This window comes from Dipodomys ordii, unplaced genomic scaffold (assembly GCF_000151885.1).
Source record: "Dipodomys ordii isolate 6190 unplaced genomic scaffold, Dord_2.0 Scaffold2, whole genome shotgun sequence".
Taxonomy (NCBI): domain Eukaryota; kingdom Metazoa; phylum Chordata; class Mammalia; order Rodentia; family Heteromyidae; genus Dipodomys; species Dipodomys ordii.
Genome location: NW_012267218.1, coordinates 10,686,574 through 10,711,289, shown reverse-complemented (window position 1 = coordinate 10,711,289; position 24,716 = coordinate 10,686,574). Strand labels below are relative to the sequence as shown.

At 45.1% G+C, this 24,716-nt stretch overlaps 1 protein-coding gene across 1 annotated transcript in view; it reads right to left on the bottom strand.

Moving 5' to 3' along the window:
* Ttc7b (tetratricopeptide repeat domain 7B) overlaps positions 1 to 24,716 on the bottom strand; it is a 187,813-nt gene that overhangs the window by 68,417 nt on the left and 94,680 nt on the right. The window contains exons 9-14 of the mRNA XM_013017608.1: positions 20,478 to 20,561; positions 19,353 to 19,457; positions 17,943 to 18,060; positions 15,513 to 15,570; positions 9,154 to 9,226; positions 6,495 to 6,655 (exon numbers count right to left, since the gene is read on the bottom strand). Coding sequence (XP_012873062.1) covers positions 6,495 to 6,655; positions 9,154 to 9,226; positions 15,513 to 15,570; positions 17,943 to 18,060; positions 19,353 to 19,457; positions 20,478 to 20,561 — 599 coding nt within the window. The remainder of the gene's footprint in view (positions 1 to 6,494; positions 6,656 to 9,153; positions 9,227 to 15,512; positions 15,571 to 17,942; positions 18,061 to 19,352; positions 19,458 to 20,477; positions 20,562 to 24,716) is intronic.

Here is a 24,716-nt window from a genome sequence, read left to right as displayed (position 1 = left end):
AGACAAATGCTCCAAACATCACCTGGCACTCACTTCTACCTTGTAGGGCCAATATGGAAAATTACTAAGTAAAATGTATTCATCAAGGGAAGTTTCTGCAAAGCTTCATTTCAGAAGAAGATCAGAGCTCGTATACCAAACAAAGAATTGATCCGAAACCATGAACATTGTTAAACATAAAAAATGAATATAAAACCATGAACATTGTTAAACATAAAAAATGAATATATTGTTAAACTTTACTTAGGGAGAGGGGGGAAAAGTACAGCATTACTATTAGTATTCCATGGGCTGACACTAGCTTTTCATTTTTTTCTCCACTGAGAAGGGCAGTAGTTTTAGGAACATAATGACACCACAGACAGGAGATGACAGCTACAAATCAACCATGTCATTAATTATATTAAATGTGAATGTACCAAACACTTGAGCAGAAGGCAAGACTTTTCAGACTTAAAAAGAAGTAATATTTTAGAACAATAGTGAGAGAGAACTTTCTAGAAATGATAAACAGGATCAATACCACCTGCAGTTTTAAAAACCCAAGCAGGATCTCCCCCTTAGATGGATCATCTGAAAACACAACACACCAGCAATGAAGGCAATTAACACAGCCAGAGAGAAAAGACAGATGGCATTATGAATCACAATTAAACAAACAGTTGACTTTTTGATGACTATAAAGAGGAGCAAGATCACTTGGGCTATTATGACAGGTTTGAAGTTAGAATGGTTAATCCACTTTGAAAGCCATTTTTAGACATAAACTGAGGAGGTCTGTAAGCAAGAGACCCTCACTATAATAAGACCCTCGCTGAAAGACCTGCACTAGAGTGCTTTCTAGAATAATCACAAAACAACAGCTACTGAAGCAGAATGTTTCTTTTTTTATTTTATTTTACTTGTGAACATACTATACAGAGGGGTTACAATTACATGGGCAGGATAATGTGTACATTTCTTACCAAGCATTGCAGCCTCCTCCTTTGTTTACCCTTCACATCCCTTCCCAGTCTCCCCCCTCACCCCCCAGTCCCAATCCTTCTCCCCCCCATCCCCCGAAGCAGAATGTTTCTGTATGTAAAGAAAAACATATAGAATAATAACTTACATACATAAAAGGAGGTAGGTTCCTGGTTCCTATGGCTCACACCTATCATCCCAGCTACGCAGGAGGCTGAGATCTGAGGACTGCAATGAGAAGCCAGCATGATACTCTCTTATCTCCAATTAACCACTAAAAAAGTGGGAAGTGGGCCTGTAGTGCAAGGGGTTAAGCACTAGCCTTGAGCAAAAAAGCTCAGGGATAGTGTTCAGGCCTTGAGTTCAAGCCCCAGAACCAGCACAAAAATAGATAGATAGATAGATAGATAGATAGATAGATAGATAGATAGATAGATAGATGGATGAGAAAGGAGAGGATAAGACAAGAAAAAACGCAGGTTGAAGGCAAAGCTCAAATGAGTAGAGCTGTATAATCAGCTCAGTATTGACAAAAAAGAAATAAACCAAGTGTTACAGCTAAGACTGACAATGGGAGTTAAAAATCAGCTATAAATAGTGAGCAATATATCAAACACACATATATATGAATAGGTATAAAAATTCAAAAAGAATAGAAGATAGTCCAAGACTATAAATATACTTAGGCATCCATATACATAGACATGTGTATGTGAATGTGGACTAAACTGAAGCAAAATATCATTATACCTTAACATCCTAATGACAAAGGGTTGACTATACCAGGGAGATAGAGCAGTGCTAAAGTTATATGCACGTAATAGCCTGGCTTGAAAACACACAAAGCAAAAACTGCCTTAAATATGTGGTGAAAAAGGCTATGATGCCATCCTAGAAGAATACTTCAATATATGTCCTCTTGGTAATTGATCTATTACATGGACCACAAAATCAGAATAACAGGATCTGACTAGTATGGATTATAGCAAAATATGTATAAAATGAGGCTCAACAACTGCAGAAAGCATTCTTTTTAAGCACACAAGGAATATTTACAAAAAGTGACCCCATGCTGAGCCATAAACCAAGTTCAACACATTTCAAAGCTAAGTGATTACAGTACTGAAATACAATTCAAAGACTTTAAAAGCCCATAATAAAGTTCAGCTGCAAAAAACTTAAAAATTGAAGTTATAAAAACACAATTCTAAAGAAACTAATAGGCCACTGAGAACAATAGGCATATTGAAAGTATTAAGAACTGAACAATAATAAAAATTTCACATATTGAAAAACGTGTAGATTACAGCTTAATTAATGTTTAAAGGGAAATTCTTAGTCTTAAATATTTAGATCTGAGGCGAAGAAAGGCCAAATATTAATAAACTAAACATGCAGGACAATCCCAAAGAAAATGGAAGACAGAAAATAATCAACAGAAATTAATAAAAAGAAAGTCAACCAACAATTGCAGTGATTAAAAAAAGCTACTTGTTCTTTGAAAAGATGAGAGTAACAAGTAAGTATCTAGCAGACAGCCCAACGAAATCATGTCAGGAATGAAAAAGAAGACAACTATAGCTATTGTAGATATGGCAATAAGTAAATAAAAACCAGTAAGAGCAATTTCATGCCAACAGATTTAAAATTTAGATGATGTAGACGTTTGTTGAATGTATACTTTATAGATTTCCTCATAATATACTACCTCATAAAATAAGGAATAGAAAGTTCATAGAAGTAGAAAACTTCCTATAATCATTTCTTTTAAGAAGCAGCGGAAATATCATAGGAAAACAAAAAGATTAGCCACACATACTTTTATGGGTGAATTCTACTTAAATTTAATATTCAAGGAACAAATGGTGCTAAAACACACACACAAACACACACACACACACACACACACACACGCATGCACGCACACACATGCACACCCTACTCCAAATCATTTTATAAGGCTAGTCTAAGCTAAATGTTAAAAGCTAACAAGGGTATAAGGACAAAGAAAACCCTTCTAAGCCTATGTTGCATACCAACATAAAGTTCTTTTTAAATATTAGTAAAGAGAGCTGGGCACCAGTGTCTCACGAGAGCCCTTCTCAACTGAGAGCTAGACACAGTGGCACATGCCCGTTATTCTAGCTAGGTCAGGAAACCTTAAGTAGGCAGATCATGGGTATGGTGGCATTCATCTTTGGTCTCAGCCACTCTCAGGAGGCAGAGGTTCCAGAGGGGTCTAGGCAAAGTTAGTGTGGGACTAGCTAAAGAATAAAGTTAAACCCAAAGGGTTGAGGGCCTGGCTTGTTGGCAATCCCCAGCAGAATTCCCACCTTCCCCCAGGCAGTGAACTTATAAAGAGAAAAGCTTATGCTGGCTCATGGTTCTGGAAGTTCCAGTCCAAGGTCCAGTAGGCCCATCATTCTAGGACCCCTGACAAGAGCAGCACAGCATGATGGGAGCTCAGAGTAGAGTAAAACACTCACCTCATGAACCAGGAAGTGAAAGAAGGAAACAAAACTAGAGATGAGCAGGGTCACTCTCCCCTTCCCCCCACTCTAAGCAAAACAAGAGGATGAGCAGATCACCCCCTGTCCTCCCCAGTGACCTTAGGACTCCCACTAGGCTCCACCACGCTGGGGATTAAGCCTGAAACACATGGGCCTTTGAAGGTCAGTCATCCAAACCAAAGCAGAGGCTGTATGGTGTGGATAAGGTTCAAGTATGTCTCTCAGAGTTCGTGTGCTGGAAGCATACATGGTCTTCAGTGAGGCGATGTGGAGGGTTCGGGGCCTTGCCTCTGAGGTAACAGATGAATTCTTGTGGCTCTCAGTTCTCCCAAGAATGGGCTATTACAAAAGAGCAGGGCTGGCTCCTCCCACTCTCGGGCTTCCTGTCTCCCGGGTGACCTCTCCTTCTGGCTTGAGTTTCCTCCAGGATGCCATCTGCCCTGCTTGATGTGATGTAGCCAAGGGGGCCCTCACCAGAGCTGAATGTGGCACCATGCTCTGGAACCTCCAGTTGTGATCTAAATAAACCTCCTTTCTCTGCCCATGCTAACCCACCTTCAGATGTTTTGTTATAGCAACAGAAAACAGACGAATACAGATGGCGAATGCTGGAAGATCGGCTGTTCTCCTAAGAGCCTTCAGCTGTCCTATTTGGCAACTGGTCAAGAGATGAACATGGCCGACCCTAACTGGGAAGGATTTTCACTTCCAAGGAACAACTCCTGATGAACCATCCCCTGGTGAGCTGGCTCTGCCGGAGGCCTGGCTTACTTGTCACCAACAGGCAGACAGCACGGCCTGGCTGGGACAGTGCCCACTCAAATTTTGTCAGGATCCACTAATGACACATGGCCTCAACTTTTAATAAGTATGCTTGGGAAGAAGCTTCCCATCACAAAGGAAGAAACAGATATTTTAAAATCCAAGCAGTCTCGGCTGGTCTCAGACCTGCTGCCATATGCTTTTGCTTTTTCCAGCTTACAGCTTAACATTAAAATAACAGGCCTGCATTCCTCAAATATCTCCACTGCTGTTCCTTCTGCGGACTACTTGAAAAGGCTGTCAGCTGCTGTCACTCTGAGGTACTCACATACCAGTCACCACTGTTTACTGCCTATCGGCTGCGGTGGCTGCTAGTCTAATGAACTCATCGTGACACTGTAGGCTGTGGAAACAGCAACCACACACTGGAGTCCAACATGGAATGCACACACCTGGGCACATGTGGGCCAGAGGTGGGAAGCAATGGTACTTGATAAATACAGCGAAGAGAAACTGAGTTAATTACATTAGGCTGTACTTTCCTGTATCAGGATGGGGAAAGGCCTGATTTTTTTTTGGAGGACTGGAACTTGAACTCAGGACCCTGTGTTCTTTACTTTGCTTCGTGCTCATGACTGGCATTATACTACTTGAGAAAGACCTCCAGTCTGATATTTTGCTAGTTACTTAGAGATGGAATCTCATTAACTTTTCTTTTCTTTATTTTTGGTCAGTTGTGGGGCTTGAACTCTGGGCCTGGGTGCTGTTCCTCAGCTCTTCAACTCAAGGCTAGCACTCTACTACTTGAGCCACAGCACCACTTCTGGTATTCTGTTGGTTAATTGGCAATAAGAGTCTCACAGACTATCCTGCCTGGGCTGGCTTTGAACTGTGATCCTCAGATCTCAGCCTCCTGAGTTCATTAACGTTTCTACCTGGGCTGGCTTTAAACATTGATTCTCTAGGTCTCAGCCTCCTGAGTAGGCAGAATTGCAGGTGTGAGCCACTGGCCCCAGGCAAGAACAGATTTTTTTTTTTAAGAAGTTAATCTAGCCACTTTAAGGCTGTATGGGTCAAACACCTTGGAATAAAATACAGAATTAGGTGCACAAAAGATTAAGTTAGAGATCTGCCAAAGTAAACACTGCAGCAGAGTTCTGTAATTCATGCTGCATCAAGAGCTGAGCCTACAACAGAAATCTCCAGTCAAGAAGTTTCATAACAAGAATTTCTTGATGGGGAGAGAAATGTCCTTTTCACTTGAAGACAAAGAAATGTCTGTGATGAAAATGTGTGAACCGATTTTCCATGGAGAGCTGCTGAAAAGCACTGATTAAAAACACAGTGAGGTGAAGAGGTGGAGAAATCCAGCCAAAGCTGACCCACTTACAGGCTGCGGCTGCAATCACTTCTGAGAGCGAAGGAGGCCACCAGAGCCACCTTCTACATTCCTTCCTATCTCCCCTCGCCCCAAGGCCCCAAGCTGCCCCTCCCCATCTCTGGCTCTCTAGAACCACCTAGACAATTTGAACCTTCCAGCCTGCAGGAGGCGTTACTATTTCTGGCCACTGTGTGCTGGTTACTAAGCTACCATTGAGGACAGCGATGGTAACCCAGTAGCCGAAGGCAACGCTTTACACAAAGCCTAACCATCAGGCATGGATTCCAAATGCACCGGTTCAATAAACGTGTGAGTCAGAGGAAAGATGTGAAGACAAATAGGCAATTCAAGCATATGACAATTCGTAGAGCATGTACAAATATTGATTGACTTATATTTAAGGAATGCTAGTTCCTAGAGAATAAAAGTAAGGTTCAAAAGGTGGACTCAAGTTGCCCACGGTAACAGGACACGCAGGCAACATGGCGATGCTTCCCAAATTCCAGCTGCTGAAGTTTGACAGCATTTTTGCCACCTCCAAGTATATTAGAATTTGTACTGACTTCATATTTTTCTTCAAATTGATTAAGGTTCTTAGTTTCCCCCTGGATCAACATCTCATATTGACAGACATGTTTCTTCCCTCCCCTCACATATGCATTAAAAGATGTATCTGTCTAAAATCCTCCTGTGTTCTCCAAAGGTACATGCCAGGAACAAACGGAAGCAGTTTAGCTAGTGAACCATTAAAAAAAAAAAAGACAGGGTAAAGGAGATTCTGTGTTATTTCAGAATGCTCATAAAAACTTACATTAGACAGGTGGGAGAAGGAGCAGGGAAGAAGTGCACTTAATAACTTCTGAGTGAGGATCACTTACATAAAATTTTCTGGATATTCGCTCAGGGCCATGTCGATGATGTTGAGGGCGTCGTGGTAATGCTTTTGTGCTGACAGGAGGAGGGCAAGGAGGTGCAGGCTGTTGGCATCATCGCCTTGAAGCTGGAGAGCTTGGCGGACGTACCCGAGAGCCTCAGGTATCTAGTTCAGAGCAAAATCAAAGGGTGTTTTTAAACACACACACACACACACACACACAATCATACCACAAAGAAGGAACTGTCTCTGTAAAGGCCAATAGTTACTTTGTATTGTGTCACATCCACATTTTAAGCCAGACCTTCACAGCAACCCCTGGATAGAAATAGATGCTCACTTCCAGCCAGAGGACAGATGAAGCTATATCAAAGAAGCTTTTCTCTACGTAACTGCCAATTCCCAATCTCTTAAATAAACACTTTCTCCTCCCTCCCCCCAAATGCACCTCCTTTTGATTATGTTCTTTACAATTTCACTGTCAATAGACACAATTATCTGTGGTTCTTTGTGGAATTCAAGTACCTTGCTGAACTGTTTTTTTAAAGGTATTTCAGAAATTAAAGTCATGAAAACCTTGAATAGAACTTTCCAAATGATCAGATGTTTGAATCTCTGTTGGACATGAAGGAAATACACACACACACACACACACACACAAACTCTGTACATTTCCAAAGTTGGACCCCAAATAACTGGATCCCAAGATACAAATGATAACGCCACAATCAAAGTGGCATTACAAAGTAGCATTGTATCTGAATTCAAATGGGACCAGAAACAACGTTAATCTTTAAATGCAACAGCTGCACAGAATGTTCTTCAAAGCTGCCCATCACAGAGTTGATAAAATGCATACACAGCGGCTATTTGAATAACCTAGATTCCACATAGCTTTAACAGCAACCAAGGGAAACAGAGCTGGGAACAGAAGCATTCTGCCACATCTACTCCAGAGACTCTGACCCTCTAGACTCAGATTCCAGCCTCCGTGGGGCTGCCTTACAGCTGGTCTGGTTCTCTTCAAAGCCTCAGTAATTTCAGTTCCTGGTCGAAGTCAAACCATTTGATTTTTCTCCTTGAGCTTTTGTTCTATGTGGATTTACTTGTAAGTGTTGGTGCTGGAGGCTCTGAAAGCCAGCCAGAACCATGGCTGTCACAACTGGCAGGGAGACCAGCTCTTCCTACCCTTTATTTGCAGGGAAGACGCAAAAGTACTGAGAGGTGAAATGACTTGAGGATGGTCACCCAGCTGCCACCTGACCAAAACTAAGTGACTCTAGATCTCCTGATTTCTTCTACCCCTTTCTCCCGACCAGATGGCTGTGGCTCTAAATTGGACAGGAGGGTCACAACTGTTTGCTGAGCACTCTGGCATTTCTCCACCATGTGCCCTAAGCCTTCAGTTGGATTCACAAGACCCCATCTATTTATCACTCGCCAGGGTGACAGCCTACTGTGGGACTAGGACTCAGCGTGTAGCTGTGGGAGGGTCAAATGGCAGGCTGGCCTGATAGGGCTGACCTGCACCGATGGCCAGTGTAAGCAGGGACAAACTGACCCAGAATACAAAATGATGTCTGTAGACAACTTGACAGACTTCAAAGTTGACTCTCATTCATTAGTCTTACTGGGTGCCAAGTGACAGAGGAAGGCAATGGCTATGCCAGATGTGGGTGCCTGACCTCCTGCAGCCTCAAGAGCTGAGCAAGAAATACAGGTTATCAGGGGAGGAGGCATTGAGGAGAAGGTGGGAGGAGCTCCCAGCCAAGGGGAGACCATGTCTGCTCCAACAGCAGCTTCTGGCCAATCCAACTGTGAGCCACATCAGGCCAGGTGAGAGGACCTTTACAGGGCAAGCAGCTTTGTCTCCTCCATCCCCAGGTTGCCAATAGGAGCCATTTCTCAACAGCATCCCTGGGCGACAGAAGTTAGATGCATGGTTGAGCCTGGCCTGCTGGGGAGCTGACCTCTGATTCACAATCCCTCCCTCCTCCTCCGTCCCCACCCCCAACCCACCAACATCAGTACTCTGGAATCCACTGTGGTTACCACCAGTGTCCAGCATCTGGTGGACAAGCAGGTATGTGACTGGAATCCCCTGGGAGAGGACAGGAGGGGTATGAGAATGTCACAGGCAGCTTTAGCTCTCTTTGGGAAGTGAAGCTTATGCCCCACCCACCAAGGAGAACTCTGTTCAGTCTCCTACTGTGAGTAACCACAGGTTGTCATGATTCATATGCTCCACGCATTTTAACAGACCCAACAGCTTTGTTAATGTCTGATGGCGTCGTCTTCCTGTCGATCATGAATACCCTACCCTATGACAGCCAGGCCACACCAGTGGCTACATCCCTACCCTGCCACTCAACTCTGGGCTTTGCTACCTCATTCCTGTTAGCAAGGGACCAGTTCTTTAAGGACTCTTGATGTTAAGGTGTATGTCATTGTTGTACATCCCAAGTTGTCATCTGAGCCTAGGCTGGATTATCCAGATTTGTGGATTTCATCTCTAAGAGCAGTTTGGGGTCTTCACAGTTGATGCTCAAACTGACCCAAAGCCCAAGCTTCAAGTCAGCCTCAGGTACAGGAAGGCCATCTACTGCCTCAGAGATGCTGAAGGAATTGGACGGAGAGATGGTGTATACTCTAGAGACACTGACCTGTCTGGAGATGGCCAGCTGCAGAGCCAGGTAGAAAGCTGCTTGGTGATCTGTGGGAGACAGGCTGTGGGCCCTGAAAAAGTATTGATGGTCATTAGTAAACGGGAGAAGCCCCTTTCATTTCCCTATTGAACATTTCCTTCTCTTTTGCATTTTGATGCCATACTTTATTATCTAGCTTAGCTCTGCAATGTTTCACTGACTCCTACTTCCTCCCCTGCTAACAAATGGAATGCATTTTCCCCTGACCGCTGTCCACAGAAGCATGTTTCTGGGTTTTGTCTTCCAGTCATTGCAGAAGGGCCGGGAGGTACAGAATGCTAGGCAGGAGAGGGCCACGTGCCACACTTGGCCAAGGTTGCATATGTCGTTGGCCAGAGATGGCTGCTTTGGGTAAGTCCGGCTTGGCCTTAATACCACCTTCATTCACATTTCTGGATTTCACAGAAACCATGTGAAAAATCAAATATCTGGATTGGCTTAGAAAATGAAACAGAAGGGGAAAAGAAATTCACTCTTTTGAAGTTTTTACTAAATTCCATGTAGTTGCCTCCTGGGGTCCACATAACTGTGCTATGTGAGATGACGTCGTTCACCAGGCTTGCTTCCATGAACTGGCCTCTGACACCAGATGTACGGAGGCTGTCCTGGTGTCTAATGAGCTGTAAAGCTATTTCTTCTGCTTTTATGAGGAAGGCAACTGTAGTTCGCTATAGGCAAATCTACATGTGACCAGTTCAAGACATGTTTCTGTGTTTAACAGTCTAAGGGGTGGGGGCAGGGAGAAAAACAAACTTCCTTCCCTCACATGGGACCAACCATAGCAGACTAATTATGAATGGTGGAACCCAGATAGTAAACAAACCATCACACTGTTCTGTCAACATTCTGTGATTAAAGGAGGATCTTCCACCAGCAGAAAGCAAATCCAAGATAAAACAGAAAGCCAAATCATTATGGATTCAACGGCATAAACCTGCCAAGGCTGGCTTTCCATAGAAATAAGGCCTTTAATTAACCATCTGTCTGCCACGTGGAGAGGCACAAAGAGAAGTGCTAGGTGTGTGCTGTCAGGACAATACGTCACATCTATGAATTTGGGGCACTGTTTGGGCAAATATGGTAGCTTGTGTGCCACACCGTCTTCTTACTCATCTTAAGAGCCTAGCGGACTCCCATCTTCAAGAATCCTCACCAGCAACCGTGTCTTAAGACACAGCCTTGGGAGGGTTCTCATCTGGACATAAGGAGTGAAGGCTGTGAACTTACCTGTGTTGCTTTTACCATGACTTCTTTCTACCAAAGCCCAGACTGCACACTCCAGATTGTACAGCTTTACAAATATGGCTTTTCCATGCCATTTGTACATGAAAGAATTTTTTCCCTTTGGCATTCATAAGGAAGATTAAAATGGCATGGTTTCTGTCTTTCCTAATTATTCCAAGGAAATCATTACAAAATCGATTATGAAGAGGCTTTGAATTATGTAAGATTATTTTATCTCATCTCCCTTCAGAAATAATATAAAACTAAGTTTCAACAGCCCTCACAGAGAATTTGTCAGAGCTGTAATTTTCTCAGCCCAGTTCCTATTTTTCACAAATGAAGTTAAATCATGGTTGCCTCTACACAATGCCAACCGAGTGAGAAGCTGGCAATGGTCTGAAGCCTTCGGCGTGGATAATGGTAGCTCTGTCAAAGGCCCCGCCCTGCTCTCATCAGATGGCTGTGAACTGTTGGCCACAGCTGTGTGAAAGGAACAAGCCAGGAGCACTAGCAACCAGGGGTGCGTGTGAAAGGAACAAGCCAGAAGCACTAGCAACCAGGGGTGCGTGCCTATCTGCATCTGATCACACAAAATAAAATTTATAGAAATGAACTCCAGGAAATGGAAAGAAGAGGTTTTTTTTCTTTTTTTTTTGCTGCTTTTGTTTCTTTCCTTGTGTTCTGTTTATTCACTTATATCTTTAGGAAGGTGGGGGGGGCACAGAAATGGAGGGACAAAGAAGGACCAAATGCAGCAGTGGTGCTAACTAGACACTATGTTGAAAATGAACTATACAACGATGGCTGGGGATGGGAGGGAAAAAACTGGAGTAGTACATTGTCCCCAAAGAAATGTACTCTTTTATCTGACTTATGTAACTATAACCTCTATGGGTGTCAACTTTACAATAGCAATAAAAATTTTTTTCAAAAAGAATTTCCAACCTGACTATCAATGAAAACCTAACTACCAAGTTTCTAGTGGGGTCTGCTTTAAACACACACAATTTAAATACCTTCCTCGGAAATTCTGGCCAATGGATCAAACTGTCTACTTCAGCCTAAGAAAGGAGAATGGGAGTAAGGAGACGGTCAAAAGATACGAGAACCAGTGCAGTGCATTCCTTCTATGTAGGCTGCTGGACACTTTAGCCCCTGGGCTTCCCCCTTTGATGTGCCCCCTGCTAACCTGCTCCACAGAAACCATCAAGCTGTGCAAGTCAAGCCCGCTGAGCTCTGCCAGGGGATTGAAAGCAGCCCCCACAACCCATCCCCAGGCAGGGAACACCTGCCCTGGCTGCTACAAGACACCCAGAGACCCAGGGAGGCTCACAGAGCACTTCCACTGTTAAAGCACTTCCTCATTCATGAGTCCAAGTTCTCTGCCACCGCCGCCCATGCCACCCACTCACCTGACCTTCCACATCATGAGTGCCTACTGTTAGGCTGCGGAGCCTGGACATCAATAAGATCAATCCCCCCACAGAGGGGGAGACCAAATATGATCATCGAGGACCATGGGAGCAGTGTCCAGGGGTGCTGTTGGAGCATGGACTGCCTAGACCACCTGGCTGGCCTCCAGCATGCTGTGAGACCCAGAGCGCTCCCCAGTTCCAGCTCCAGCACTCTCTAGTGCTGAACCAAGACTACAAAGAAGGCTGATGATCACACTTAACCCTGGTCTTTAAGACATATACCTTGGAACAATAAGAGCTATGATGCAATTATCTACTGTCAAGCATCTTGCCTAAGAACACTCAGCAAAAGAGGTATAGCCAGATATAGAATGGGGGAATGTGTGCTGCCAAGGTCTGGTCTCTACACAATCACCTTCTTGCCTTTTTTATTTTTTCCCTCTGTTGTGGGGCCTGAACTCTGGGCCTGGGTACTGTTCCTGAGCTCTTCAGCTCAAGGCTAGCGCTCTACCACTTGAGCCACAGCACCACTTCTGGCTTTTTCTGCTTATGTGGTGCTGAGGAATCGAACCTAGGGCCTCATGCATGCAAGGCAAGCACTCTACCACTGAGCCACCTTCCCAGCCCCACCCAGTTGCCTTCTGTAGCCAATGCTCTTGAAAACTCTGTCATTCTTGATTACTGTGGACATAGAATTAGTAAACTAAGAAAAAAATGTGTGTAACTGGGTAACTCTGGGATCTCCCAGTAGTGACATACCTAGAGCACCCAAGTTGGTGTGCCCAGGATATCCCTGGCTTCAGTACTAAAAGTCCTATGTTCTGGAAAATGCTAAGAATGTCCCCAATAAATCAGAATGGATTTACACTAGCCACACACAACATGCCACAGTTAAGGTCAAGTCAGGACGCTGTAGGAAAACCGAGTGGGGTTATATACTGTACCACAGCATTTGACCAGCACAAACAACCGTGGGCCTCCTCTCCCATAGGGAGCAGCCCTGGCTCTCTGTCTTTGTGGGTCAGGGCACTGAAACATGCTCTCCACATCCCCACAGTTGCTCTTCTCAGCAGGACGTGAGAGCCCACAGAAGCAGCAATGCATAACATTGCAAATAATACTATGTTTTGTGTAGAGCCAATGAATTGATGGAGCTACTTGGGCTAAGTTTCTCAGTGTAAGAATTGTCTCACAATTACAATGTAGCTCCACTATTTGAAGATCTTAAAACATCGCTCTTGAATCTTCCAAGGAGAAACATATATCTGATTTCTGGCTCTAGTAATAATTAAGAGCTATTTTTATATGCTGTATCTGCAACTCCATCTCTTGTAAAATTATATTTCTTTTCTTTTTTTTTTTTTTCGGGCACATGCGTGGTGGAACTGGAGGAGTTTGAACTCAGAACCTGTGTGCTGTCCCTTAGCTTTTTGCTCAAGGCTAGCATTCTACCACTTGAGACACAGCTCCATTTTCTGCTTTTTGCTAGTTAATTGAACATAAGAGTCTCATAAACTTTGCTGCCAGGCTGGCTTCAGACCATGATCCTCAGATCTCATCCTCCTGAGTATATATATAGGTGTGAGTCACTGATACCTGGCTTTTTTTAAACAAAAATATAAATAGAATTATGTGCAAAATACATATAATACATACTGGAAAAAGTACTTCTTATCCAAGTGGTTTTAAATTACTTCTTTACATGTAAGAAATAATACAAAACATTCTTATTTCCTTAAAAATCTTTCCTTTAAAGGTTTTAATGGGACTCCAACTATTGACTTTTCACACTAGTCAATGTGTACTTGAACCAAAATTTTATCCCTTTGAAAACATTCTATATTTCACACAAATACTAATTTAGGTTAGACTTCACAATAGTTAGGTTAGTAGGGTTTTATTACTCTTTATTCCCATATGAACTAAAATTTTTACATCTCTTTGAATTAAAGCCTAAGCAGAAAAGGAACAAAAATGAATTCAGGCCAAGGAACGGCAGTTACATAACATAGAGTTATCCTGGCAGCTCCGGGCAGACCACCATGGGGGCTGTTTTTAGAGACCCAGTAAGATGTGATGATATAAGAGAGACGAAGCAGATGTAATGGCCACTTTCTTAGGCATTCATGTGTGGGCTTTACAAACTAGGACTGGAGAATCTAAAACCTGAAATCATTTGAAATGGAAATGCTCTCCACACCGTGCTGAAGAACACCAACAAAAGCTTAGCACAGAGACAGGAGATCTGTTTGCAGATGACAACTGGTACTTTCTGTCATTAAGCAGATGGAGCCTGGCAAAGTAAAGCAGCCATCGGCAGGCCTGCTAGGAAGCAGGAAGGAATGAGATGAAAATGCTGCAGCCTCGCTGAAAGCAAATGATAATGACCTTTACGGAAAAAGCACAGGGACGCCATGACCCACCTGGGGGCCACCCTGGCTCTCACAGGTGTTTGGCAGGGGAGGGTCTCATGAAAAATCCAAAGAAGTAACTGTCGAACATAATTCTAAGAAATCAGTGTAAACTTAGATGTCTTTAAGTTCACAAGATCATTTCCAATTCTAGATTTGAACTATACATTCTGGCAGCAATTCATTTTAGGGATTTGTTATTATCTATAATAGCAGTAAAATTAGAGGCGTGGGACCATGGCTCAAGTGGTAGAGCCCTTGCCTATTAAACACAAGGCCCTGAGCTCAAGCTCTACTTCCACCAAATAAACAGGACAATGTAGGACAGTAGGTACAAGAAAATCTAGGTTAGAGTCAGGATATCTTGATGCTACAGTGTCTTTAATCATATGGTGGTGACTTTTACAATCTTTGCAACTCAGTCTCATACTGCAATGACATAACTATTGGTCTACACCGCAGGGACATAAGAGGACATCAGGAGACACTCGGCATTGTACCATTAGGAGCCCTGAGTTCACTGTCCTAATCACTAGGCATTAGGGAGCAAAGTGGGGAATGGAGCCTGGGACTCACTGGGCTGGTTTGTTTGTTGTTGTTTTCCCCCTGGTAAAGAGATGGTCATTTTACTTATTATTATTTTTACAATTATATTTTTATTATCTTTACACAGTCATACAAAGAAAGGGGTTCAGTTCAGCCTGTCAGTTTATGAGAACAATGCACCAGGACCAGTGTCACCCCTTTATCATTCTCCCCCTCCTCTCCCAATCCCACCCATCCCCTCAGTTTTTCTCGTTCCATTTCGCATATATACATTGAATGTTATGACTGCATTTTTCCACCTTTCTAATTGAGCTTTTTCATCTCATAATAGAAAAGCCTGCAGCTTGATGTGTATTCAAAAAAAAAGGAGAAAGAAAAAGATTCCTTCTCTAGATGATGACAAATGTCTTTAATAAAGGAACCGTCATCTCCCTAGACACACAGAGCGTCTGTCTTTTCTGAGCTGAAAGCCATTTGTTACCAAAGATGAATAGAATGTACCCAAATGGATAAACAAATTAAGAATGTCGATTTACAGGGCAACAAGTGATGCAGCAAGTTTTGATTCTGCATGTTGGCTGCTCAAGACGAAAGGCTCTGGGGGCAAAACACTGTTTACATAATCTTTATAAATACCTTCTTATAAATACCTTCTTTTTATACTTATCATCTTTTGAGTGTCATTATGTACAGCTGAGTGAAAAGATGAACTCCCACTCACCTCTGAAATGCAAGCAGCGCTTTCCTCTGCAGGACCTCCTGCATGCCTCGCAGGGAAGCTGAGAGAAGGGTTCCATTAGTCAGTGCACCAGAGATCAGAGTTCTTTTTACAATAAAGAGCCCATTCCCAGGGTGACACATTAAGAGTAACAGCTCCCGAGGGCCTCCTGCAGCAGGCAATGTGAGGCAGGATGGCAGGCCAGGCTCACCCCCAAGACACTTGCATTCAGTGAACCCAACCATAGAACAACATCAAGCGAACAGTGAAATGGAATGGTCACTCTTAGTAGCCAGGCTTATCCTAGGCTATTTCCACAAAACCATGTGGAACTCTAGAAGGAGCACAAATGGCCTTTCTCAGGTGTATAATGTCACTAGCTCTCGTGGGCTTGTAGGGATGGGACATCAGTGGCATTGGACCAATGGCCTTAAGAGAGCAGCTGGCACTGAGAGGCTCTGATCCTGATTCAAGGGCAATAGCTTGGAGCCATAAAAGGCCACTTTAACTCACACTGGCCAGGACCTCTACTACCTTGATATGAACAGAAGAGATGGAGCTGCCAATCTCCACCTTGATACTGGAGTATCAGCTCGAAAGTGTGTGGCCACCCCGGTGTGCCCTGTGAGAGCACACGAGTGTGGGCTCCATCATAGCCTCTCCATTAACAAAATAAGTGATGCTGGGACAAGAAAGTACATCCCTGGAGGAACATGTCTGTGGTTGGAAGTGCAGAAGGGCCTCATCAACCGCTGGACCATAAAGCTCCAGCCCAGGGCTACCAGAACAATAGTGACTGAGCTAAAGAGAGCCTCAGAGCAACTAAAATGAGCCATGAATGTAAGAGGAGGGCCAACAGGGCCAGTGACCCTGAGATTACAGGGCTAATTTGGGGCAATCTTCTGACCTGGGTAAGTCTATGGCACTAAGTTACTCTTCCATGATTGGCTCTTATATCTGAGGCGATGTGCTGACTATGGTCAATATGTCATGTGGAAATGGAAAATTAACCAGAAATCCATTACTGAAAAATACCAGATATGCAAAACTTCTCCAGGGTCATTCATATTTTAGGACAGAGGAAAAGGGGTAATTTCTAAAAACGGGCTACAACAAAATTATAAAGGAAAAAAGCAGCACTGTGTAAGTAAGAATAAGGTTTTTTCTTATGGGGATGGGGATGTAACTGGCACGGGCTTGTGGAGGGCTTCAGGTGGTGGGCAAAGTTCTACTCTCTGAGCAGGGTGAGGGTTACAAGGCATTTTGCCTTACATTAAACTGGTAACTCACACCTGCAGTCCTAGCTACTCAGGAGCCTGAGATTGGAGGATCACAGTATGAAGCCAGCCCAGGCAGGAAAATCTGTGAGACTCTTAACTCCAATTAATCACAGAAAGAGCTGGAAGTGGTGCTGTGGCTCAAGTGGTAGAGTGCTAGCTTTGAGCAAATAAAAAAAAAGGAGCTCAGGCCCAGAGTTCAAGTTTCAGGACCAGCAAAAAATAAAAAATAACAAACATCAGAAAAATAACTTATCAACTTATTTCCTACAAAAGCTTCTTTAAGAATGTAAAATATAATTCAAGTTCTGTTTTTTTAAGTCAGAAGCCTGCTGACCAAAATTTTAAGGAAACCCAAAATATATAAATGACTGCCACTGAAGGGCTCAAATCAGTAATTCTAGCTACCTGGGAAGCAGAGTTCAGGACTTCAGTTCTAGGCTAGCCAGGGCAAAAAGTCAATGACATCAAATCCCAGCAAATAAGCTAGGCACGGTGTTCATAGGGTAGGCAGCAGTCTCTAGGTCTGACGCCAGCCCCAGGGAAGACCTCAGACCCTATCTAAAAAGTGCCTAGAGGAAAAAAAAAAGTAGGGGGAGAGGATGGAGATGTGGCTCAAAGTACTTGCCTACAAGGCATGAGGACTTGAGCTCAAACCCCAGTTCCACCAAGGAAAACTAAAGTTTATTCCCCATAAGAGCTGTGGATACTTGGTGACCTGCTAGACTACATGTGTACCTGTCTGTGAATTAGAATGTGTGAATGCAAGAGGGGCAGTCTCCCGCCAGGTTCACTTCCTGGGAAAGTCTGGTCCTGAACTCTTCTATACTCTCATATCTACAGCCAACATCTTTCACTTAGAATGGTCCAGGTCAAGTGCTGGGGCCCCGGCAGGTGCAAGGAGGGGTTGGGTGACTTATTTCTCAAGGCCCAGCTCATCCCACATATTGGTAGTTGCCCTTCTCCAGCTAGGTAGGAGCTGGGGCGCAATCAGCCCCCTCCACCTCTGAATAGAGCCCTCCTCCCTCCCCTCCCAGTCCAGGCAAGGAGGATGGCAGCACAGGTGCCCACAGGCCTACGTGCCAGGGTGACCCAACTCTGCCCTCTGGCAAGGCTCAGGGGAGCCTGGGTCCCTGCACGGCAGGACTTCTCTTACCATCAGTGGCCTGCAGACTGTAGGTGAGCCCCAGGGCTAAGTAGCCTTTGGCCTTGAACTCTGACGTTTTTTCTCCCACATCCACGACGGTTTTGGCAAACTTCTCAGCCTCTTCCAGCTGAAAAATGAGACAAGTTAAAAACAACAATCTGCAGAATTTCTAACATGAGTTCCCGTATCTGCTGCCCAAAATGAATTTCTGATGAGTCACCGTGGAAGTAAGTCCCAAACCTTCCAATACCACTCCAGCCACTCTGTCTTCTTTATTGAGCCTATCCAACGGCCCTCAGGACTCCTATCCTTGGATTTTTTTTCTTTAAGTTTTCCCTTATTGCTTATTTGCCTCCTTTTCCAAAGTCATTTTTCTACTTTTATTAGTTTACGGATGAGTTCTGCAGTTAGGTTGTACTAGGCATTCAGAAGTTGAATTAAGTCTATTTGGAAAGAATAAAGTTCTTGGAACTTTACTTTTGCTTGGGTCTTTTTTTAATGACATAAAGAATCCATTTGAATTCTATTTGTCACAACCTGTTAAAATGTTCAAAGCTCCCATCTTTTTTTTTTTTTTTTGTATAGTACACAGCACATGGACCATGCCAGCGGCTCGCAGTGAGAATGTACACACCTATGCACTACACCCCCAAAGGGCATGCCTGCACAAAAGAATAAAAATGATTCCTTTAAAAGTATTTCAATGGCCAGTTACCAGCGACTCAGGAGGCTGAGATCCAAAGGATCAAGGTTTGAAGCCAATAATCCAGGCAGAAAAGTCTGAGACTCTTATTTGCAATGAACCAGCAAAAAAAAAAAGCCTGAAGTGGAGCTGTGGCTGAACTGAGAGAATACCATCCTTGAGCAGAAAAAACCTAGTGAGTGTGTGAGGACCTGAGTTCAAGCCCCAGTACCAGCACAAAATAAAACAAATACAGCAAAGAAATGAAAACTTCATCCTATGAGGCATTTATCTATCTCGCCCTCTTCACACATTAGCCTAGGCGCTCTATTCTCTAATGATGTATCTTTGAGGAATTAGAACTGTTATCAATCAGGTTGTTGCACTGATATAGGAACATGAATACTTGAAGAAGAAAGCATGAGTGAAGGAGAGTGGCAGAGAGTGGGTGTGCACAAGCTGAAGCAGAGAACAGTTTGGTTTTACAGAAAGCCCAGACTGCCCAAAGGGTGAACTGGTGTGGCACACGCTTCCTATGGCCTACAAGACTTACACATAGCAAGATGGGCCTGAACGTGCATTCTAAATGGTGTGATCACTGCTACTTTTCCGGTCCATTTCCAAGAAAAAGGAAACCAGGAGCAGACCCCTTGCTTTGGCAGGGAAATGGTTTTGCTTGACTTGGAGACCTCCTGAGGAGCAGAGGGTAGTTCCCCTCCCCCCCGGCCCCTACTCACCCAGTGAAGGGAGCCCATGCACAGCTTGGCAGCCAGGAGCGGGATAGTGGCATCGTCGGGTTTCAGCCGGATGCATTCCTTCAGCACCTTCACAGCCCGGGCAGACTTGGCAAGAGGAGAGGATTTCAGTGAAACTCAACATGTTGGACTGAACCAGATAGTTTTCCCAGAGGGCTTTCCCAACCAAGCAGGGGTCTGAGGATGGCCAGAATCAGAATCCCGAGTAACAGGGGAATACAGTGCAGCCAGAAACAAGTGATAATGTACCCCTGGCACGCCCTAAGGTCCCTGCCACTTGTGTAGCCATGGAAAATAACAGAAGCTTATGCTATTATAAAAATAAAATATCCCGGCAAGGTGCTGATGGCTCATGACTGTCAACCTAGCCACTCAAGAGACTGAGATCTGAGGATTGTGGATCAAAGTCAGTCTGGGCAGAAAAATCCATGAGACTCATCTCCAATTAATCAGCAAAAAGCTGGAAGTGGAGATGTGGCATAAGTGGTAGAGTGCCAGCCCCGAGCAAAAAAGCCAACTGAGTGAGGCCTTAGTCCTGAAGGGCCCCAATGAATGAGAAAAACAGAAGCTACCCCCTTCCCACCTTTCCATACACCTGAGTGCGTGTAGTGAGCTGCTGTCCTGAGCTCCGAACTCACAATGGCTCACCTGTCCGGTCAGAACTCTAGAAGTAGGTTCTTGTATTGCTCACTTTGCTAGGCGGGTAATGCAACGTGTGCTGGGTCATTTAGCTGTGATGGGACCCAGGCTTGCACCCTGCGGATGCCCTCGATCTGTTCCCTACACTTCCAGTGCTCTACGCCGTCTTCTATCACACACTGCTGAAGACCACCAAAAGGCCTCCCTTTGAGGAATGTCTACACTTCCAAACAAGTATGAGGGTCGTCAGCACAGGCTTTAGTTTAAACCAGTCCATTTCATATGAATGTGTCCCAACAGCCAGCAAAGGCCAATATTTCAGAAACGTTCATCATAGTACTATGTCCATCTTGGCTCCAAAATGATGACATTTGTTTTTCCATTATGACAGGATCCCAGCACAGGCAGTGTGAAATTCAGTAACAGACTAGTCCACACAACAAAGAGACATCATACAACACCACTCACTTTTCCAGCAGCCATCAGTGACAGGGCAAACTGGTACCACAGGTGGAACTCCTCGAAGGCAAACTTCATGGCTCTTTCTAAGCACTGGGGTGGAGAGAGAAACAAATGCCAACAGGTGAAGAGTCTTCACTACTGGAGCCAATGAGTTTGCATCTATATGCAGTATGCCAATTCCACCAGCATGGCTTCCCTTGTGTGCCTAGCTTGCACCTTCCACCAAACACCTCCAGAGAAGTCCCTGTACTGTGCTGTGCATGGAGCCGGAGGCCAGAATGACCCACAACTGGCCAAGACACAATCCCTGATTCCAAGTAGCTTTGATCTAGAATGTAGGCAAGGAGGAGAGAGAAGAGAGGAGAAAAAGAAGGAGGAGAGAGGGGAGGAGAAGGGAAAAGGGGAGGGGAGAGGAGTGGGAAGAGAGGGGGAAGAGAGAGGTAGAAAGGAGAGAAGAAGGAAGAGAGGAGAGAAAGAAGGAGGAGAGAGGGGAGGAGAAGGGAAAAGGGGAGGGGAGAGGAGTGGGAAGAGAGGGAGAAGAGAGAGGTAGAAAGGAGAGAAGAAGGAAGAGAGGAGAGAAAGAAGGAGAGAGGGGAGGAGAAGGGAAAAGGGGAGGGGAGAGGAGTGGGAAGAGAGAGGGAAGAGAGAGGTAGAAAGGAGAGAAGAAGGAAGAAAGGACAGGGAAGAGGAAGGAGAGGGGAGAGGAAAGGAGGGGAGGAGAAGAGAAAAGAAGGAAAGAGAAAAAGAGTATTGAGAGGAGAGAGGAGGGGAAGGAGGGGAAGAGAAGGGAAGGAAGGAGAGGAAAGGGAAGGGAAGGGTAGGGAAAGAGAGGAGGGAGAGTGGATGGGATGGAGAGGGAAGGGGGGAGAGGTCGGGCCCTGGTGGCTCACGCCTGTAACCTTAGCTACTTAGCTACTCAGGAGGTTGAGATCTGAAGATCGCAGTTCAAAAGTAGTCCAGGCAGCAAAGTCCATGAGACTCGTATCTCCAATTAACCACCCAAAAGCTGGAAGTTGAGTCGTAACACAAGTGGTACAGCACTAGCCTTGAGTGAAAAAAAACGAAGGGACAGTACCCTAAGATCAAGCCCTAAGATCAAGCTCCAGTATTGGCACCAAAAGAAAAAGAAAAAAGTAAAAAGAAGCACTGGCATATGGCTATGAAGCACCTAATTTATGCTGAGTGATGCTACAGCAAGACACTGGCGAAGTGCTTGGTCCAACAGGAGTTACTGGGTAGGGCCTAAGGTGTTCACATACACTTTGCTGGGCCCTGCCCCTTCAAAGTTGGTGGTGGGGCATCCAGGAGATGCCAGCAAGGGGACAGCAGCCACCCATCCGCTGGGCGGGAAGAGAAGTGCCCTGACTACCCTCCCCCCGCCCCCCCCCACCAGGCAAGGCAGCTGCCCCCACCAGGCTTGTGACTGGGACCAGAATTAATTCATATTTGGATCAGTCACTCTATACTGCCTTGGTTACTCACACTGGCATATAATCTGCACCGGTACAGGTACTAAGTGGCAGAGTGGGGCCTGAACTTAATTCTAGAGCCGCCTAACTGCGCATGCTCTGGGCATAGGCAGCCAGCAGCTACAACTGAAGCCTTTAAGAAGCACTGTGGCAGCAGGTCAGGTTGGAAGGACACCAAACAAGGAAAAGCCAGTTAAGACTTAAAATTGACTTGGGGAACTGGGAGGAGGGCTGAGGGGAAGGAGGAAGCAGTGGGTGGAGGCCGGGCAAAGGAGCGAGGGTAGATGAGGACCAAAACTGAGGCTTGATCTAGGGCTCCACTCAACGAATTCACTGCCATGCACTATTAAGCACTTAAATTCTCTCTCTCTCTCTCTCTCTCTCTCTCTCTCTCTCTCTCTCTCACACACACACACACACACACACAGAGAAAGATTTAAATGTTGAGCCGGGTGAGGTGGCACACACCTGTCACTCTAACATGCGGGAGGCCAAGGCAGGAGGATCTGGAGTTGGAGGCCAGCCTAGGCTACATAGTGAATCCCAGTCCTCAATATCAATTGTTTTCCTGATAGACAAAAGCAGCTCAGCCGTTGAAACAGACTGTTCTGGATCCTAAGGCTAGACACTCAATATAAATGCAAGTGAGAGAAGACAGTAAATCCTTTCTTTTCTTTTATGCTAAAGGCTACCATCCGTGTGCTCTGGGGGCAGGGGTGGAAGTTCAGTTCCAGGTAAGGTAAGCACCTCCACAGGAAGATGGCCCTGGCCGCTGTGGTGCAGGGTATTCACCAAACCCTGGGGCTGGAGAAGACGGGGAGCGCCCAGGGGAAGCAGCTAGAGGAGAGAGCACTACTCATTTTTAGTGGGGGGTGGGAGGGGTTCTGCTCCAGTTACCAAGCCAACCCAGGCCCAAGGGCACACCAAGCAAATGGCTCTGCTCTGCCTTACAATCATTCCTTCTGCCAGCCCTACGTATTTGTACAGCTTCTACTCTAGTACCCTCTAAACAGGGAAGTCAGAGCCAGGCGCCAGTGGCTCACCTGTTCAGTAATCCTATCTACCCAGGAGGCTGAGATGTGAGGATTATGGTTCAAAGCTAGCCTGGACAGCGAAGTCTGTGACCTTCTTTATCTCTAGCTAACTAGCAAAAAGCCAGAAGTGGAGCTGTGGCTCTAGCTAAGGGACAGCACCCATGTCTCAAGTTCAAGCCCCAGTACCGGCACATAGAAACAAACAAACAAACAAGAACAACAACAATAAAAAAAAAAAGAGGAGGTCATGAGCTTTACAGTAGCTGGAAAGGAAGAATGTGGGCTTCACCACAGCCTGGGTATGGATAGACAAGACAAGTAACTCTGCTCCTGGGAGGCCGGGTTCATACTTAAAAAAGGCTACTGGGAACGGACCTCAGATATGGGCTAGGAAATGCTAAATCAAGATCACTAGTACTCCTTCAACATGTCTAACTTTATATATATATATGGTCTCCAACCCCTGGGCTCAAGTGATGCCTCTGCCTCCTGAAAACTGAGACAAAATGGTGTACACTACTCTGACCAGCTAATTGTTTCAAAAACACTTTTCATCTTAATAAAGAAAATCCATCCAATTTCATACTTGTCAGTTTACTCTCTTCAGGAGAAGACGCAATATGAGGCCTTTGGAAAGAGGGCACAACATTAAAGAACTGGACTAGAATGTATGTTGGTTGATTTCTTTGGCAAGTTTTCTGGTAAGGCTTGCAAAGTAGTCAGGCACTGTTTTAGTTGCTCTCCAAGTCTCCCGGTACTGGGTCACCCTAACAACCCCACGTGGCCTGCGCAGGTGTGGCTGATCCCGCCCTCCCAGAGGGGAGGGGCCGGGAGTGGGAAGCACACAGGTGCTAAGTGACACACCATCTCCTGTCTCCTGGAGCTGGTGGCAGAGCCAGCTGGAAATCTGAGCCGCCTGTTTCCAGAGTCTGAACTCTGTAAGCTCACCACGCTCCTGCCTGAAGGACTGCAGTCACTGTGAGCACTTAGCAGCCCTAGTCACACTGCACCCAGTGAAGTATAGATGAGAAAAGGCCTTTAAAAAGGCCACGTCCTCCTGGAATGATGTCAGAGGTGCAGCAGTGCATTTTCTGCTAATGGAGGGTGTGGGGTGGTGGTGGTGGTGGTGGTGTCTGTCTGTGTGGCCTCTTGGGTATCCCTGAGGCTACAAAGGACCGAGAGCTTACAGCCTGTGGGATTTTCAAGAAGCTCCCCTGATTCTGAATACCCAGGGGCATAGGTAGGCAAGGCATACTTCCCCCTCAAAGACACTTTACTAGACAAAGATTTAGGCAGCCACACATTGCCTCTATCCTGCTGCATCTCTCACTGTCCCCACCTAGTCTGGATAGCTTTCTTGTAACTATAACAACCCATATCCCATAATAAGCCTTGGGGATGCCATAAAATCACTGTAAGCCAGTGATTGCAAACTAAAACTATCTCATCCCATCTCAGAGGCATACGAACTCCATTATAGTTGAACGGTCTGCTTTCCTACGGTCTCCCGACAGCACATGATACACAGCCAGCTCTCAATGTGTCCGGACAGCTCCAGATGTCCCCCAAATCCTGATGTACCTAACATATCTTCTCTTAGGTTTCCATAAACAGCAAGACACACACCCTTGACCAGCCCAGGTCATCCAGGCACCCCCAATCGTAAGAAAACACCTGCCAAAGAACACCTGTAAGTGACAAGGAACTTGTCATGGGGGAGGTTGGCATGGGGGAGGTTTGGT